The following is a 19,970-nucleotide window of genomic DNA, read 5'->3' as shown; positions in this document are numbered from 1 at the left end:
AATTTGTCAAGGGAAACATTCAACTTTTTCCCTGAAAAACTATACCGAGGAAACTAAAAACTGAAATTTTGCAGCTGAAAAATAACAAATCCCACTAGCAATTTTCAAACAAAAATTCAAAATTTTCAGGGAAGTTCTACAAAATGTTTTGTTTCAGTGAAAACCCATTTGTTTATTTCAATGGAATATTTTAAACCAGCTGTGCCAAGGTCCCTGAGAATGCAAGGTTAAAACTATATTACGTTTCAAATCACCGTGTCAATAATTCTCACAATTTGACAGTAGATTGTGAAGTTATTTTTTTTCCATGGTAACATTCCTGGTTTTCCAAGATTGTAGAGTTCCTGAAACTTATATAATTGCAACTACATTTTTAAAATCAGAAAATGAAACTACTAATTATGTCTGATTTGAGTGACTGCCTCTAACTAAACCTATGTTTAACCTTGCACTTCTTCTAATGAAGAGATGCATTCCAAGTGAATCAGGAACTGAAGTTTTGCAGGTGTGGTAACTGTAGCTGAACATTATTAATAAAATCCTATTTGAGTAGCCACACTGATATAGTGTGATTCCTGAAAGAGGTGGAATGACTACAAGGAAATTGGTTCCTTAGTTGCATTATGTTCTCATTTTAGAACTGATAGCAATAAAGTAGAGCAAGATAATTACTTTAGCAACCTTTTAAAAAGTCATTATTTCTAATCAGAAATAGATTCCATATTTTTATTCATGTTCAAATAGAGAGACCATAAATGATTGTACTTGAATTGCTTAATCATGAGTGCTTTTGAATAATTGGATAGAGTATTGTTCATCACCTACTGAATTATGACATTTTACCTTTTATGTTAACTCTATCTTTTTTTTTTTTTGGCTAAATTCTTAATTTGTTTTTATATATAATTGCTTTCAGGGCTTTCATTAAAGAGTGATTACAGTAAAATCATCCCAGACACCATAATATGCTTCAGTATGCTAGTCACTGGAGAAAAATAATTTTTTTTGGTTCTTGTGTAATAGTGTGCAATTTTAATGAAAAAGTATTGCAGTTCTAACATATGAGTTGTTTTGCTACTGGGCTTCAGCACAGCTAATGGGATATGGTTATAAACCCTTTTGTTGTAACGAAAATCCAACAGATTCAAAGTATTGATAGATGGAAATATACAGTAACAATACTTTGTATTTCTACTGCTTTACTGTACATCTTCAAAGAACTGTAATATGTTTGTTAAGCATATGTAAACTCTATATTAATTTTCTTTAGACAAGTTGCTTGGAACTCTATTGATTATGGCAAAGTTATTGTAATTATAACTGTTATAAAATGGATATTCTTTTAAAACTTCCTGTGGTGATTTTGAAGGGTGGGCTGTTTAACATTTAATTACTGTGCCTTCCACTTTGGTGTATTCTGGCATTAGCTAACATCAATATGTTAATTCTATTAATGTCAACAAGATACACGATTAATGACTCCAAAATTAACTCAAGTTCCTCAAAACTTATGGCATCAGAATATGCTGGACTTTGGGGTTTTGTGCCGTAGTCAAATGATAGCGTAATTTGAATCATACTCCTATTTTCCCTACAATTTAAGAGTATACTAAAACTGGTGAATCGTCCAAAAAATCAGCCACATAAAGGCTTACGCATTGGATGTGGTCTGGGAGAGAGTGGATCTGTGTGTGATTCTTTTTTATTGCTCGTGTAAGAGACCAGAGACGGTCACCATGTGCAGTACAAGGGTTTTATTAATTAAATGGTGGTTAAATGGTTTTGGGTTTTGACACTGTGAAACAGAGCAACATCCTGCTTGCAGTTGCCATGCAATGCCGTATAGCTTCTGTGTTTGCATACAGCTGTAGACACAATCAATCATTGTCAGAATTCTCATTAGCACGAACATCCTTGCCTGGGGAGACGGGAAACAAATGAAGCATTAATGACATTCAGCAGTCCAGTAGGAAAATCAGAAAGCTGTGAAGCAGTACTATGGGAATATGTGTGTGTATGTATAGCAAATGAGATTCACTGTTTCTAAAAGTCCCAAGGTTTTGTTTACAGATATCACAGGAATTAGAGATGGAGAAAAAAAACCACGTTGCTGATCTAATCTAACCTTCTGTCATGCTGGATTCTTCACTAGAGGACATCTTTCCAGCACTTTGTGAAGTCTAATTTTTAAATGTCTCAGATCAAATCTATCCTAATGGATTTTCTAAATTAAAAATCCTGTTTTGAAAATGTAGCATCGTCCAGGTTCTCCCTGAAGAAATGTAGAACTTAGGTATTCAAAAGCACAAACAATGTCTTCTGGTCAATCCCCAGACTTTAAGACCTAAGACTTCTAGCCAGCCTGGATTTCCCATTCACTTTTCTGCTTTCAGTTTGGATGGTGTCTCCATATAATTTTTGGAGTGTTTCTTTGCATAAATAATGTCTGAAGACTCAGCAACACAACATGTTGCTGAACTTCTTCATAAGAAGAATGAGGAAATCTAATTTGGCAAGAGATGAGAGTATTAAATCAGGCAGTTTTCCACAAGCTGCAGTTGTTGATTAAGATAATTGCCTTGGCTCGGGTGAGGAAAGAGGTTCCAAATTCCGGACTGATTGTTCAGCGACGGTGGGTATAATTCACAGCCAAAAGATTGGGGGGAATATGACATTATGAAAATGAAAAGGCTAATAAGTAATAAACAGGACACCAAATCAAACCGTGTTTTTTATGGAGACAACAGGGTGGTCTTGAAGAAGATTTGATGCAGCTGTCAAGCTCTCTAAACCTCCAAAGAACACAGCTGTCATAAAACCTATTTCAGAACATCCTCTGACCTTTAATGCAAATACATTTCTTCCCTTCCTTTACTACCAAGGTCCATTGACAGTAAGTGTTGCCGTTCTCAGTATGCTACATAATTCAGATGGACAGAAATGGCTTTGATCCAACAGCAGCAGTTCTAAGCTCCCAATCAAAATATTCCCCTCCCTGCCTATACCAGGATAGGCTCTTTCACCAGAGGCCATCTCTTAGATATTTTAATTCTGCCTATCTAGGCCTCATTAAGGAATTCTACTTTAAAATGGATGGGATGAGATGACTCGCATATGTGTGTGCATAAATTGAATGAACAAAAATTGTGTTTAAAACAGCTACTCAAGGACATAAACCACCAGTGCAACTCTTGTGAGCTACAATCAGGATTTAACCTTCAATACATTCTCACCTACATCTACCACCTCACAATGCATGTTTCTCCTTCCTCTGCTCCCCCCCAGCTACCATTCTCAGAGTGGGGAGCAAGAGGGAAATAGGTTTCTGTGAGGCTGAACTGACATGAGAGAACTCCAGGGGTTCTTTTTATTGCAGTTTCCTACTCATCGGTATCTCCTCCTGCTACACGGGAGCGCATACTTCATATTGTACTTCAAGGCAGAATTGGCAATGGCAGCCTTTCCTTATTGTCCTTGAGTGAATGAAAATGTTGATTTGGTGCCAGCACTAAGCTGTGTAATGTCCCTGTGATGGTCATTTTTCTCTCTGGTGAGCCTCTTAGAGGTCAAATCAATATCACAGTGGTGGTTTAAGCACAAAATATTGTCCGGTTTGCTTTTATAAACCCTATCCCTTGACCTATCGCAACGGACACCATTTTTAATATAGTAAAGGTTCTCTGGCAGCATCTGCAACCCAATCCTCAGTGTTGGAATGAATGTTACCAGGATGCACTGATGTGAAATGGAGAGGTATCCCCACAGGTTGCTTTCATTTGAATAGCTTATAATAAATATCAACAGCTGTGAGATCAAGTGGCAAAAAATGGTTGGTTTGGTTTTTTCCTTTCCTAGCACCATGAGGAAACAAGTTGTTGCAGCCTTATGACAAATATGAACTTTTGGCAGCCATAGACTGGAAAGTGTTCTATTTGCATGAGCTTTACAGCAGCTTGCTTCATATACTATGTAGTAAATGGAGTTGCATCGGTACAGCTAAGGGCAGAATCAGGCCCATTGGCTAGGCAAGCAAGTTATAAATGATATTCTCATGTGTCGATTTTGGAGTGTGAAATTATAGCACCTCTTTCAAACTTTGTAAAGTTTTTTTTTTAATATTCTTAATTGCTCCACCTGGATCCCATATCCAATATTGTCTTTAGAAACTGTACTGCTCCGTTCTCCTCCCGCCTGCTGTTTGCATTTGCAAGCTACGTAAGGGTATCCTAGAAACACACCTGAACCTTTCTCCAGAGTCTTAAACCCAATACGGTGCATGGGAAAATATGCTAGGAAAGCACTTTTTTTCCAAATTTGCCTTGCTGAATGTGAGGTGGTGCAGATGACAATAAATGTTGTACACCCTTGCTTTTAGCATGACATTTCTGGTGATAAGTTTCAGCTGGTGGGCACATGTGTTTGTTGCTTCCTTTGGTTCTATTCTATTCGTTTAGATTATTTATATTGTTCTGTAGCCTTTTTAAAGAATATATTTAGCTGAAAAGGTGTTAAAAATATAAGAAATTGCTTCTTCTTTAGAGATTCTGTTGGCTGTTCTAGAAAGAATTCCTAGGCTTGCAGAATGTGTCCTGCTCAGTACAGAAATCTGAACAGGGTAGTTGGGCTTACTGGTCATTATATAGTAATTCTAGTGTGGTTCTATGAACACGATTAAAAGGTCAACATTCCACCTTCTGGTAAAAGCATCTGGGATTCCTGAAGAAATAGAAAATTTCCAAAAATTAAGTTACAGCAGTGTAATTAATTGAAACCCCTTTCATATTTGTAGTACATTTGTTTACATTATAAATGTATCCATTCATGTGCTCTCAAATTTTTAAAGTCAAACATTTTCTATTGGGAAGTATTTGGGATGTAGCAGAATTGAGTTCTCTGGTTCCAGTTTTCAAAGATAGGACTGGCATTTAATAAGGGATTTAGGGGCCCAGCTCTCAGTGGATTTCAATAGAAGTTGGTAGCCTTCCTGTTTTAGGCACTTTTAAAGAACTAAGCAAAGACGTTGAAAGTTAACCACCTACATTTATAGTTGGGCCCTAACTGACCACATTAAGTATCCAGGTCTTGATTTATGCCCTTAAATGTAGTGCGAGGTTTATTTGTTCCTGGAGCAATGTTCATTTTCAAACTTGCATGCTAGCCTGTTTAATAATGTAATAAAGCTGTGTCACAGGTGGTAGATCTTATTAACATGTCATTCTGTGTTTTACTTTTTTGCCTCAACACATCCCATTGTTCTGGCAAAAAAAAAAATGAAGTGACAGTGATATGAAACACCATTTATATGCAATGTTCACAGTTACTGAAGTTTCCCAGCATTAAAGTGAAGAAAGTGTCTACTCGTCCAATCCTCGACTATTAAATAATGTCTGCAATTTTATGCATCAGATAGCCAGTAAAACACACACAAACGTAGTATTCCATTTCATCAATACATCACTCCCAGGAGTTCTGAAACTTCATACATCAAAATAAGCTTTTCTCCAACACAGTGGTGTGCCGAGGGGCTTGCTCATATGTACTAATTACATTCAGCTGTTAAATATCTATTTTCAGTTTCAGTAATCTCTGAAGGACACAAAAAATATTGGGAATTTACACTGCTCATACGTTAAGGGGTTAAATTATGGAATTAGTCACAACTATGCTTTGCTCCTGCACGCAAAAAAGGGTATTTTTTGAAATCCAGAACATATTAATTGAAAATATGGTGGTTAAATATATTCATGTAGTGCAGTGGTCACCAACCAGTAGATCTTGGAGCCTCTGACAGGTGATCCTGACTGGTCTGGCTGCCAGGCTATCAAGCACAGCACTTCAGCTCCCCACTGTTGCGCACCTCCTGCCCTTTGCCTTGAAGCTGCTGCTTCCTCTCCTCTTCCCCCCCCCCCCTCCCTCCAAGCCTCCTGCTTGAAGTACAGAGCAGGGAAGGGAGAGGAGGGGGTGCTGATGTCAGGGTGCCCCCTCTTCTGCCCTGTATTCTATCTAGAATGGAGGGGGGCTTGGGATTGAGGGAGTTTGCTGGTTGATTTTGAGAGTGGTGTAGAGCCAGGGCGGGGATGAGCCTGCCTTAGCCCCACTGCACCACCATCAAGAAGCCGCCTGAGGTAAGCAATGTCCATCTGGAGCCAGCTCCAAACCCTTACCCCAATCATGAACCCCTCCTACAATCCAAGCCCCTGCCCTAGCCCTGAGCCCCTGGGACCCAAATTCCCTTACAGAGCCTGTTCTCTGAACCCCCTTCTGCACCTCAACTCCCTGCCCCAGGCTCAGCTCAGAGTCCCTCTCACACTGTAAATCCCTTAGCCCAAAGACCAGAGGCTGTGCCCCAACCCTCTTCTCCTACCTGGTGAAAGGGAGGGAAGAAGGGAGGACTGAGTGAGCAGGGTCAGGGCCTCAGAGAAGGTGCACAAAGGAGGTGGAGCAAGGCTATTTGGGTTTGAGGTAGATCTTACATTGCCCTTAAACTCAAAAAGTGATCTTGTGGTTAAAAAGGTTGGAGACCACTGAGTAGTGAATAGAGAGGTGAATACTCGCTGGTTATAATAAACCGATGGCTCTGCCAGACAGTGCACCACGAGCAGGGGCACTCCAGCCCTGCCATCCACAGCGGGCCAGGCCCCCACCCAACCCTATTTAAATGGTTAACCAATCGAACATAAACATTTATCCAGTTAAGTGGTTTAATGGGATTTTACATCTCTGGTAACGAATCTAGTCAGCGAAAACACAGTCTGCTTACAGATATTCTGCAAAGAAAAAAAGAGGCAGAATGAACTTTATCATTGAGAATTACTGACTGATCACTACTTGTAGATGTTAGTTCACAACCCTGGTGACCAGAGTATAATTAGTTATTTGTCTCAGATGGGTAGCCCTGTTAGTCTGTGTCTGCAAAAACAACGAGGAGCTTTGTGGCAGTTTAAAGACTAACAGATGTAAGATGCTTCTGACAAAGTGGGTTTTACTCATGAAAGCTTATGCCCAAATATATCTGTTAGTCTTTAAGGTGCCACAGGACTCCTCAATGTTGATTATTTATATTACACTAGCATATAAAGTCCCTGATTAAGACCAGGATCACACTGTGTTATGTACTAGGCAAAAGAGAATCCATGTCACCAAGAATTTATAATCTAAATAGAGCTAGCCAGGAGCCTTTTCACAAAATATTTTTGTTAGGTTGTTTTTGTTGTATCAATTCATTGAAACTTTTTTACAGGAATGTACTGACTTTGATGAAACTTTTCTCAGAAGGGCCTTTCAGGTCCATGATAGAATTTCTGGTTAAAATCAGAGGGGACAGTCAGTGAGAGAAAAGGTCATTTCAGAATAGTTAATGGCCTACTGATTAGGCCACTTGCCTCAGCTGTAGAAGACCTGGCTTGAAATCCCTATTCTGTCAGAGTTGTGGAAGTGACTTTCTACCTCCTTCATGAGGGCCTTGAACATAGGGCTATTGGTTATTCTGGCAGAGATCTCTTTGGTTTTTAATGGCATTTGAAAGGTGTCTCTTATTGCAATGAAGGATAGGACCAATTTGTGTGTCAGAATGGGAAAAAGTTTCCTGGCTAATTCTAATCATTTTTGCTTTGAAGGGCAACTTGAAGCATCATGGAGAAAAGCATTTTCCATGCGGCACACTGTCTCTTGACAGTAAGAATTTAAAAATCTGATTTCTATATGCATCCTTGTAATGTAATACTTTTGTTTCCTTACAGGTGAAGGAGGCCATGCAAAGAATCCATGACCGGGGTAATATAGGAAAACTTATCCTGGATGTGGAGAAGGCACCCACTCCATTAGTGAGTGAAAAATACTGAGTATATGCCAACTGTCATCATACAAATTACAGTGTCAACAACTCTTAGAAAAGTCTCAGAGAGGTAGCCATGGTAGTCTGTAACTTTAAAAACAACAAGCAGTCTTTAGTCTCTAAGGTGCACAGGATAGCTCATTGTTAACAACTCTCAGAATTAGTTATTTTTCTTGTGGTTTTCTACCACGTACGTATCACCTAAATAGATAACTCCAGAACCAACAATCACAATCTTTAATTTGTACAGTAAGGTACTGTACAAGTTGTTGTTGTTGTGAACAAGATTTGCAGTAATACAACAATAGCAGTTCATGTCATAGGTAAAATGGGAATTGATTTCTCAAAATAGAAGTCATTATTGCTTCTGTAAAATCTTATTTGAATTTTTTTTTGATGGGGGAGGGGCAGGGGAAACCCAGTGCATCTATTTCTGCCTCTGGTGGAAAACAAATAGCTGTTCAATGTAATATTAGAATGCTATGTTAGTGGAGCTAATGCAGTGGATTGAAGCCAAACAGGCCAAATCAACTTATCTTTAGCCTATAAACACATGAGTGTACTCTCCTTAAAACCTGCATATCTGTAGAATTGCTATTCTGTAAAGCACATAATAGCTATTGCAATGCTGTATAAAGGACAGGATGTGTCTGACTAGAACCAGCTAGTGATTTCTTTAAACTCTGTTGAAAATGCTCAGTATGCTGCTGTTTTGCCTTTCAACCTCAATCAAATTGGAAAGATACAAAGTCATGCTTGTAAAATTTAATGTAATAATAATTGTACTTGTTACTCAACAGCACCTGGGACAGAATGGACATGATGGGTCTACTGAAACTAAATGTAGTGGTCAGACCGAGTCTAGCACATAAAGACACTGGGAGTGAAAGGTTACAAAGCATATTTAGTAGAGGGAAATCAGAAGGATCAAGCCTAGAGGTTGTCTGTTGATATTGGAAAGAGTAATCGGGAAAAAAAGTAGGAACAAATTAACTAGATAAATTAACTAATGGGCCTAAAATGCAGTTTGGATTCAGATCTGAAGTTCTCCCCATGTGGAGAGCTGAGATTTGGATGTAGGATTCCAGTTTGGCCTTCATTTACTCAAAGGCAGCAGGAAACCTGACTTAGAGGCTATTGGCTTCTCACACGTGGAAACCAGACAGTATTTGACACTAGACTAAGGACTAAACTGAGTCCTAAAACTGTAAAGCACAGCACGGCAATAAAGAGCTAGAAAAGAGGAGTCTCCAATACTGCATTAATACATATTAAGCCATCTATTTTCTTGGTAGTACACATGCCTGACTGCCATTAGTATCTGTGCAAGCTACAGACGTAGAAAATGAGAGGATATGTGCTCTATTTTTACCAATGCTGAAAGGAATTCATTCAAAAATAGGAGTAATTTCTTAAGATCACTTGTGTGTCTATTAAAATAAGGTTGTGTTTGTTTGTTTCATGTCCGTGGGGTTTCAACAGCTAGCAACAATCTAATAGAGCAGGTATAATTTTGGGCTGGACTCTCCCCCCCCCCCCCCCCTCCAGATTTTAGTTTTTCATTGTGCTTATTTAGGGATCCCAAGCTGCAATATGAGCATTAGAGTATTTCATGATTTTGTTCTAATTCATAACAATAGAGCAATCCTATTGCAAACTCATTTGCTACTTGGAAGGTAAGCATTTACCTGCACCAGGATTTGATATCAGGAGAAGGATGAAGGGATCCAAATAGACCAAGGAACTTAAAAAAGAGAGAAATAAGTTAGTAACAATAATCCACTAATATATTCAGAGCACTAAGGGAAAAGTGCTTGTAACCATTTCCCCTGGAGTTACCTCTTTTTATTCTGCTTTTCAAAAAGTGGAAGAATACATTGTAAATCTGTCTTCTTTCCCCAAGAATGTTTCCAAATAAGCTGTTTGTTGTGAAACTAAAGAGTCAGATTCTTTATTGCAATAAGCCATTCCAAGGCATGCATTATTGACATATTGGGGCCCTCGTGCAATACACCCCTCTGAGGCTGACCTCTGTAGCCCACTAATAAATGGAGGCCATGCAATGGAATCCACTCCATTGTGAATTATTGTAAACTATATGCAGAAAACCGAATCAAAGCTTGAAGATATTGTTTTCGTTCCTTATTTCATTCATGTTTAGAAAATTCCTGTAAAGTTAAATGAGGATTTCGCTATGTCCTAATTAGGATAGTCTTAGCTAACAAGAAAATGCAATATCCATAGTCTATGCAGATGAATACAACAAGGATGTCTCATGGAATATGTAAAACTACTACAATTGTGTACAAATTGGAAAGATGCAGGGCAAGCATCTGTTTCATCTTTGCTATTTACACAACATTTAATAATCATCTCATCTGGAAAAAAGATGCTGTCTGTGCTCGTCTATGGATTAATATTTTGTGTGGTTATGTACAAACTGGAGATTATCCCTGCACTATTCCAGAGAAATCTAGCATTATTAAATCACTTTGTATTTGTGTGATGATAGTGTTGATTCCGTACATATTTGCCTTATGGCAGCAGGTATATGCACATTCACATAACCAGTGGTCCTTTAAAAAATTGCCTTATACAGGTCAGACTGCCCTTGTCCAGCACCCTCGGGACCTGAGAGCTGGAGTCAGTGGGGTACGCAGCCCGGGCCACCAAAGGGAGTGAGGATCCCGAACAACAGAGTTTGCCAGACGAAGGGAGGTCAAGGTTCCCTACCTGGCTGTAGGGCTCTGGTTCCGAGTGAGGCTGGGCTCCCTGTTTCCTGCCACTGCCTCCAGCCCCACACTGTGCCAGGCCTAGCCAGGGCTGTATTCCCCCATCATGCCAGCGCTGGACTGCACATCCAGCTGATTCCAGCCCTGGCTGAGACTGAACTCCCTGCTGCCGGTCCCACCCAGGTCTGCGCTCCTGCACCGCACCAACCCCAACTGAGACTATGCTTCCCACTGTGAGAGCCCCAGCCGAGGCTGCGTTCCTGGCTGCTGGCTCTGCTACCTCCAGCCGTGGCTGGGTCTGCTCTCCTTGCTGCCAGTCCTGGCCAGGCCATTGCTCCCCACCTCTAGCCCAGCCTGGGCTGTGCTTCTGAACATGGCCAGCAGGGGCGCTCTGGGCCAACAATATGCATGGTCCTGCCGGACCAGAGTGTCCCGGATTTTAGAGGTTTAACCTGTATTTGTACAAATCAAACAACCATTCTGTGGTTTCCCAAGACACTGTGCGTCCTTGAATATTTGTAGGACTAGACCAGATGCCGTCTATTCACACTCACCGAAGTATCTGCTGTGTGACAACTGATTCTGAAGGATTCATAAAATGGATGATGAATGCAAGTTGTGAACCTCCTACACATATTTCTTTCATATATGGGAGCCTTGATGTTGTTTTGTTGTCAATATACAAACCCAATTGCCACTATCATGCACAGCAGTCCTTGCTAAATAATTCAGCTGTGTAATCCTTTTGGAGAATTGTTTATGATTGTACACAGAAATTGTTGTACATCAGACCAATCTTTTTCACAGATATAATGTGCATTTTCAGTTTTTAACAATTTTCTTTTTTATTTTTCAACATTGCCTTATCAGGTGAGTTGAAGTAATAATGAGCTGAAGCAACACCATAAACATCCTGATTTCCTTCATATTTTTCTACAGATGGCCAATGACAGCACAGAGACAAGTGAAGCCGGAGAAGAGGAGGAGGACCATGAAGGGGACAATGAGAATAAAGAACGCATGCCATTCATCCAGTAACCCATAAGAATGGAGGGGCAGGGAAAATCCGAAAGATTGATCAAGTAGAAGGGAACAAGACTGGGAAATCTATTCTGTGCATCAGTGAACAAATGCTGTAGTACAGTGTGTGTTGTATTTGTCTGCAGCCAGCTGAGCTATAAGTTGTTGATCATTGTTGTTTTGAACTCAAGTGCCATTCCCATCCAGTGCAGTATTATGACATTCCATAGTGTGATGGCCAGTCTGTAGGAGTCCCTTTGATTTTCTTTTCCTATCTAAAAGCCTTATTAACGTACTGTGTAATTTTAGATGGGCATCTTTCCTCATGTGAATTTATTGCGTTACGTTTTTTTCCCCCTTAATTCTCTGCCATTGTTTAGTATGCTGCAGTAATTGGAGGGAGGTCTTTCAGTCTGTGGACTTTCAGTAAAGAAGGCCAAAACATAGCATTTCTTTGTGAACCACAAATAAGAAGCTACAAAGAAGACAAATTATATTTCCCTGGATTGTGCTATTCATCTCATAAATTCTAGCTTAAGTTTTTAAAAATACCTCATTTGTAAACCTAGATAATGTCCCAGAAGTCATTACTAGGTGGTTTTAATTAGTATTGTGTAACCACATTCGTCATCAGCACTACAAATTAAATGGAAATTGATCCATGGTGCCAAGTGCCACACTTACTTTTGGTCCCCCTATGTACCATTCCCTTTAAATTACTTGAAAGAAAAGCCAACGGACTACTTTTTCTGCTCAGTGATTCTTAACTATATGCAACTGTTACAAAATTTACTATTGATTCAACAACTCCTCCCAAGGTTTAATTTGAGTTAGGTGTGTCCAAAAGCTGAAGCAACCATATTTGTTGTATTATTTAATGGATGGCTAACAGTAGGTTCGTTGTTCAGCACATGGAATAGCACATGTTCAGCACATGTTTTGTTGGTTGAGTTTAGACTTCTGAAGTCACTAGTGAACTAAAAAGCTGAGTGACAGCCCAAATTCTTACAAAGATGAATCAGTTTGCTCACAACTTTTAGGCCTCAATTTCATCAGCACTTATGCGCACGAATAACTTTACATAGATGAGTAATCCCATGGAAGATCTGTTCCCTTGCATAAAGTATTCACATGCGGAAATGTATGCAAGATCAAGCCCTTAAGAATGTGTAGCATATCTACCTCCCAGTAATGAAAAGAAACACAAAACATGACACTGAAACAAATACGCTTGTCCCCATCTTCCACTTACCCAAGTTGCAGCTAGTCAATTCTCCCACCCAACCTTTTTAAAAAAAAACAAAACAAAACAAAACACTGCAACCACTCACAATAGAAGCAGTAAAGGAATGTTCCCAAGATGTCATATTCTGACAGCTTCCTCTTGAACGTAATGTCTTTCTCACAAAAGAAAACACTTCTTCAAAATGCCAAGTTATTTGATCTCCTAAACCTATCAGCATTAAGTAGTGATTGACATGAAAAATGGGTTTCTCCAGCTTTTCTTAATGTGATGGGAAAGATAGGTCTGGATGACTTTTGTATGTGGTTTTAGAAGATTGTCTTTCTGTCTTTCTTTCTGTCTATTTCTCTTTCTTTCTTTCTGTTTAATTCAATGGTACCAGAGTATTAATGTCCATTTCTTTATTTTGCGCTCATGCAGTTGCTGCTATAATACCAGTTAATTATGGCAGAAAGTTCATTTTAAATGAGTTTGCCGTGGGTTGAAAAAAATTACAAATAATGAAAAAAGGCCAAATAGTTTATAGAGAAATATGCCACAAGTAAGCTACTGTTGAAATATGACACAGAATTTCAGGGGTGTTTTTATAGAATTTAATATGGAACTTCAGCAATTTGTATCTTGTCATGCCAATGTTTATCTAAATTATTAGTGCCACATTAGGCCCAAGTTTGCCATCAATATCAGACATGAATTCAGTGAGAATTCTGCATGAATTGAGACTGCTAAATTGGGCCTTTAAAGGAATCACCATTTATTTTTTGTCATAGATAAGATGACAACAGTACAAACAATGGTCGGTTATGTTTATTTAAAAGTTACTGTAGCAATTTTGTCCTGCAACCTAAAAAATAATTCATCAGTTTTCATTTGGCACTGAGCTGAGCAATATTGCTAGTAACCCTGAGCTGGCAGTAAAGTGGCATTCTCAAGGCCTGTAGAGAATTAGGGAAAGCAGAGTAACAAACCAGTTCTTCTATTAATACCACAGTGTTGGTGGGGCTGCACTTAAAATAAAAGTTAATGTTCCCAGAGTATCAGTAGAAATAGTAGAGGACAATGATCAAAGGAAAACATTTTTCTTGTCCATTCTGGTTATTTTAGTGAGGTAAAACCACTTCTGATGCAACTCATGCCAATTTAGGACCTGTTTCTGAGCTCCAAAATACCACCTTAAAGAAATTCTACTAGCTTCATTAGAAGCAGGATTGGACTGTGAGAGCAAAATTTGATCCACTAGCCCGAACAGTTTACAGAAACTTCACAAAAGGTGGCATCTCTTTTGGTGGCCTGTTACAGGCTATTCAGAAGAAAATGATTGTAAGCTGTTTTTAGTGAACAAAACCTGCTCGTGGTCTAAACAAATATTTGCATTTACTACTTCCTAACACTGTGAGTTGCAACTTCTCTCTCAATAATTGATTGATTGGTTTGAAATAAATTATTTCTCAATTTTGCCTTAAGGAACTGTGAAACCTTCTCTTTAACTTAAGCCTGATTGAAGTGAACTGAAACATTGTTTAATTGTCTTGTTGCTTTAGAGCTTCTGTTATATTGTGCCTAAAAAGCAAATTATGTTTACATAAAAATATAAATAAAATATTACGCATAGCATTACTCTGGACTGGCCTCACTCATTCTAGTGTACTGTTCCTGTAAGATGGGTTAAGAAAAAAGAACATTTTTATTGCAAAATACACAGGGACCATTCATTAAAACCAGCTGAAAACAATGCCTTACAGAGCAGTAACAAGTGAGACATGAAATTTTCTCTGATATTACAAGGAATTTTTATTTTTAACAATCTATTCGAGAAAGGTCAGAATATCACAGCAGAATTTTCCTGCAGTGTTAGGGGGAGGAATCATTGGCTTTCAGAGCATGTAAACACCAACTTTCAGAATGTTCTCTCTCCGACTGCAATGAGATAAATCTGGACATGCACATTAACATCAGACACAATGTTTTTCCCTGAGAAAATAATATGATATTTTTAGCTAACAAGCTCAGATATTTTCCTTTCCTTCCTGATTTACACTCTGGAGCTCTTTTTAAGTCTGTCAACCTAACGTGTGTAAGTGAAAGAACCACGTACGTGGCTGTGATATAAAATAATTAGGAGGGGTGGTTGGAAGGGATGTCATGTAGCTCTGTCCCAGTATTGGATTGGGAGTAAGAAAACCTGACTTTGATTCCCAGCTGTGCAACTAACTTGCTATATGTCCTTGACCAAATCACATAACTGCTCCCGTTCTCAGTTTCCTCATCTGACTCTGACATAGACAAATAGCTGATGTAGCACTAAGGGAGCCTTCCCATATACTGAAATGAACAGTGGGCTGGATTCTGCTTTCCGATAAATCTCAACCAGCTGTTTAGGCATGTAGGTTTAGATTTGCAATGGGACTCCCAATGGGAGTAGGGCACCAAGGAGATTTTGAAAAACTAAGTAGTCACCTTCCTGCATCTTTAAATGCCTTCATATGTTTAAAAAGCTGACAATTAAATCTTTAGCTTACATTTAAATCTAATGGGATTTAAAGGTGCCGAGCACCTCTCCAAAGCACTCAGCACCTTGCAGAATGGAAGCCCCCTGTTGCATACTCTACTCATCAGTCTGAGGACAGTGCATGCATTGAACATAATGAACTAAAACTATATTGTCACTTTTTAGATGTCCGTGTCCTGGATTGTACATGTGTAACTCAAGGGTATGTTTGTAGTAGATGCTTCCTTCACCTCACAAAGGTGTTGTAAGTATTAGCTGGTCCAATTAGCTTTGACAAAAAGGGCTATATAAGTGCTAATAATTATCATTATCCAGGGAGTTCCTAAGGATATGAAACCTCTTGCATCCAAGTGCTTATTGCAGATGTGTTGATTAGAATGTATAATCTTCTGAATACATTTTTATCAGTTCTGTGGATATGTCTTTGATTCATATCCTAAAGATGGGGTGTGCTTTTAATAACTGTGAAATACATGAAGTCATTAGCAGTTTTATATATATCCGTGTGTGTGTGTGTGTGTGTGTGTGTGTGTGTGTGTGTGTGTGTGTGTAAAAATGACTTTATACATGAGCTATATCCTCTCAGCACACCCATTAAGTTATTTTTAAAGTGATATTTTTGATTCAGTAGCTCCATCAGAAGTTTCTTATGTGAATTTCCAGTTCTCCAATGACTTCTTTCCTAAGAGACCCATTTTAACAAGCTCACTTTCTCAGAACCATTACTTCTTTCTCCCACCTTTTTTTAAACCAAAAGTTTCCATGGCTAATCCAAATGACTTGACATTTCAGAATAAATTTCTTACTGAAGGATTGTATGAAGTAAGGCATCCATAATCTACTGAGTTGCTTTAAATGAACTTGCTTGAACTAATGACTGCCTGGCATTTTCAGCTGGTTGCTTTAGATTTCAGATAATACTGAAACCTGTCTGTACTGTCATGATACCTATGGCAAATGATGTTTGACTGCCAGTGTTATATAGACAGGATTTATAGATTCCTTACTCGGGTTTTTCATCAGGCTTTTGTCTGGAAAAAAAAGTACTCAGGTTCCAACCCTAACAGCTCTGTTGAATTCTTGCTCAGCTATCAGCACAGCCACAAGTCATGTCTATAAATCAAGGAAAAAAACCTGTGAGACTATCTAGTTGATCTCCATGCCAATATAGGATTGTTTCCTACACGCCTTGGTGTTCTGTTCAGTCATTGGTGAACAGTGAATAATAACTTATCTAAAACTTAGGTTTTATAAAATATCGACTCGTGCTGCTCAGGTATAAAGGTATTCTAAAGATCCAAAGTGAACATTCTCTGATCAAACAACAGACTTAAGCTTACAGAGCATCACAGCAGAAAAGTTTTGTCAACTCTTCTGAAAAAATAATTCCATTGATAAGGCATGTAAGTAACCAGCAAAGGAATTGGATGGGGAACGAAGGAGCCAGTGCAAAGGCAGTGACTGGCATAAGTAAATGTAATCAGGGAGAGAAGGCAGCCTTAGGAAAAGAAATGAGAGATGCAGCAATTATATGTGGTGATGAAACACACCCATCTAATGATCACTTCAGCGGAATATGAAAAGGCTAAGGTGCATAGTGCCTATTTCAGAGACAGCTAACATTGTCCCCAGGAACAAGGGGAAACAGAAAAGAAGGAATTCCGTTTCCTCTCTTCCTCATACAGAATAGATAGATCATCTGACTCCATTCATACACAACTTCACCTACTTTCTCCAAAGCTTTAATTACAGCAGTTGGGAGGTTTTTCTGGGGCGATTACTAATATCTAGTCATACATAGAAGAGTTCTGCCATAGGCAAAACTCATGTTGACATTGAAGGGAGTGAACTATGCATACTGTGAAGGCAAAAGAGCAGCAATTATGAGACACAGCACTGAATTAATCCATGTTGGCAAATTACACTTCTCTTTTGGTTTTGGCTTTCTGTATTTAAAAAAAAATCATCATTCTAAATTATTTGCCATACAATTTTTGCTGAATAGCTTTGGTCTGTTGATTGTGTGTCCGTAGTTTTCTGTATTTCCTCGTCAAACTTTCAGCTGTCTTAGTTTTGACTGGACATGTATGTCACATGATTTGACTGGACATGTAGATCACATGATTTTTTCCATGCCCTAAATGTATTTGTGTTAAAAGCATGTGTATGCTCATGCTTATTAATTCAAATTTTATTTTTCATAATGCTTCTTCCACCTTGGTTTAAAATTCTCCATTTTCATTAAGAGTTCTACTAGCAAACTCATTTTCTAGACTTTTCCTAGAAATTAAACACCAAGAACTCATGAAGGCATTCTAAGCGAATTCCTTTTAAAAAAAATGCATGGATATCTGCAGATTTCTTTTTCAGTATGGCTATGTCTATACTGGGAAATTATTTCAAAATAACTATTTTGAAATATCACATTCACACCACCAGGCACCATTGAAGTAGTGCAGAATTATATTGAAATAGCGCGTCCACATTCATTGGAGCCTGAATCGCATTTAAAGCCCCCTGGAAGCACTCCAGCAGGGCATCAGGAGAGCGGTCACTTCCTGTAGCTTCTGCCTGAGGCTATCTCAGACTTGTGCTTAAAGAGGCTCCTCTCCGCAGTCGCATCTCCCCTCCTCTTCTGCACTGCCTGCTCCCTCGAGGGACCCCAAACTCATGCCATGTGCTCTGGTTGCCCTTTTGGATGCCACAGCACTCTCATCATGGAGCTGGAGCTAATGCAGAACCATCACCGGCTCTTGGGCTTCCTGCTGCACCTCATTGCTCAGTTCATGAAGACTGTCCACAGGAGGAGGATGACAGCATGGCGTGGGGGACCTCCTCAATCAGACCCTGGCCTTCCTCATGCACCATGTTCCCTTGCATCCTCCCCTGCACACTGTGCACAGCCACTTCCAGTGGCAGGAGACAAGTTCTGACGGGGGGACCACATTGTCATGCAGCAGTGGGACGTCCAGCAGTGGCTCCAGAACTTCTGCATGTGGAAGGATGCCTTCCTGGAGCTTTGCGAGTGGCTAGCTCCTGTCTTCTGGTGACAGGCCACGCACATGAAACCCACCATCCCTTTCCCAGAAGCATGTCGCCATCACATTTTGGAAGCTCGCCTCAGAGGACAACTACCGCTCTGTCAGGAACCAGTTCGGCATGGGGAGATCAGTCAGGGCCGTGTTCATGTAGGTTCGACTACTTTACTAGGAGGATGGTGAAGCACTGGAATGGGTTCCTAGGGAAGTGGCAGAATCTCCATCCTTAGAGGTTTTTCAGTCCCAGCTTGACAAAGCCCTGGCTGGGATCGTTTACTTGGGATTGATCCTGCTTTGGGAAATGGGTTGGACTTGGTGACCTCCTGAGGGTTCTTGCAGCTCTGTGATTCTATGTTTCTATGATTCTATAGGTGGTCAAGGACATCAACACCATCCTGCTGCAGAGGGTCATCACTCTGGGCAGCATCAACCCCATCATCGCTGGCTTGGCCTCCACAGGCTTCTCCAACTGCGGAGAAGGCCATTGATGGCACCCACATCACCATCGTGGCCCCAACCACCATGCCTCAGACTTCATAGAAAGGGGTATTTTTCCATGCTCCTGCAGGCCATCATGGATCACTAGGGATGGCTCACAGACATTTACATCAGGTGCTCGGGGAAGGCACACGATGCTCGTGTCTTCCAGAACTCAAGCCTCTTCCACAGGATGCACGCCAGCACTATATTTCCTGAACACACCATCTGAGCTGGGAGGTGGACATGCCCATGTGCGTCATGGATGACACAGCTTACACCTTTCTCCCCTGGCTTATGAAGCCCTACATTGGCAGCCTGGACCCCACTGAAGAGATCTTCAACACCAGGCTAAGCAGGTGCCGCATGGTTGTGGAAGCTGCCTTCGGCCACCTCAAGGGGAGATTCCGGAATCTCCTTACCTGCCTTAACCTTGGCAACTGGAATATCCCTCAGGTGGCAGAGACCTGCTGTGTGCTCCACAACCTTTGTGAGAACAAGGAGGAGACTTTCCTGCCAGTGGTGGGGGAGAGGCAGAGCTGCTGGTCAGGGCTTTTGAGCAGCAGGGCACTGCTGTCATTTGGTGAGCCCACTGGGGGCTGTGCTCATCCAGGAGACCTTGAGGGAGAGATTCAGTCATAGATGCCTGAGAGACTGCCAGGCCTCCCCACAAGAGGCCTCTGCATTCCCCCTCTATGCCTTTCCTCCCACACTTCTCCCTTCCCCTGCCCTCCCTTCCCACCTTCCCCTCTCTTCTCTGCAGACCAAATAATAAAGCTTTTTGTTTGGAAAAACAACTCTGATATTTTTATTTGGGAGACTATACAACAGGGGAGGGACTGGGGAAAGAACCTGGAGGGGAGAGGGAGGAGGGGGCAGAGGGGATCAGGGATGGAGCTGGGCTTGGCACCTGCCTTGGGTACCTCATGAGATTTTGGCTACCTGGGAGTCCCCTGGGGAGCTAGGAGGAGGAGGTGTGGGTGAGTGCGGAGATGGGGGGGCAGTTATGGGGAGTTGGGCAGGGGTAGGGTGGTGGGCAGGGAGTTGCAGAGGGCGGGTATGGGGAAGCAGCTGGTGGACCACTCCATAAGCGCAACCATGCACTCCATGACCAGTG

At 40.5% G+C, this 19,970-nt stretch overlaps 1 protein-coding gene across 1 annotated transcript in view; it reads left to right on the top strand.

The window, feature by feature from the left end:
• VAT1L (vesicle amine transport 1 like) overlaps positions 1 to 14,446 on the top strand; it is a 98,389-nt gene extending 83,943 nt beyond the window's left edge. The window contains exons 8-9 of the mRNA XM_006122434.4: positions 7,740 to 7,823; positions 11,506 to 14,446. Of these exons, the coding sequence (XP_006122496.1) occupies positions 7,740 to 7,823; positions 11,506 to 11,604 (183 nt within the window). The 3' untranslated portion in view covers positions 11,605 to 14,446. The remainder of the gene's footprint in view (positions 1 to 7,739; positions 7,824 to 11,505) is intronic.
• Positions 14,447 to 19,970: the final 5,524 nt, after the last annotated feature.

Source organism: Pelodiscus sinensis, chromosome 12 (assembly GCF_049634645.1).
Source record: "Pelodiscus sinensis isolate JC-2024 chromosome 12, ASM4963464v1, whole genome shotgun sequence".
Classification (NCBI taxonomy): domain Eukaryota; kingdom Metazoa; phylum Chordata; order Testudines; family Trionychidae; genus Pelodiscus; species Pelodiscus sinensis.
Note: the sequence above shows the minus strand (reverse complement) of the source record. Positions and strands in the feature narration are given on the sequence as shown.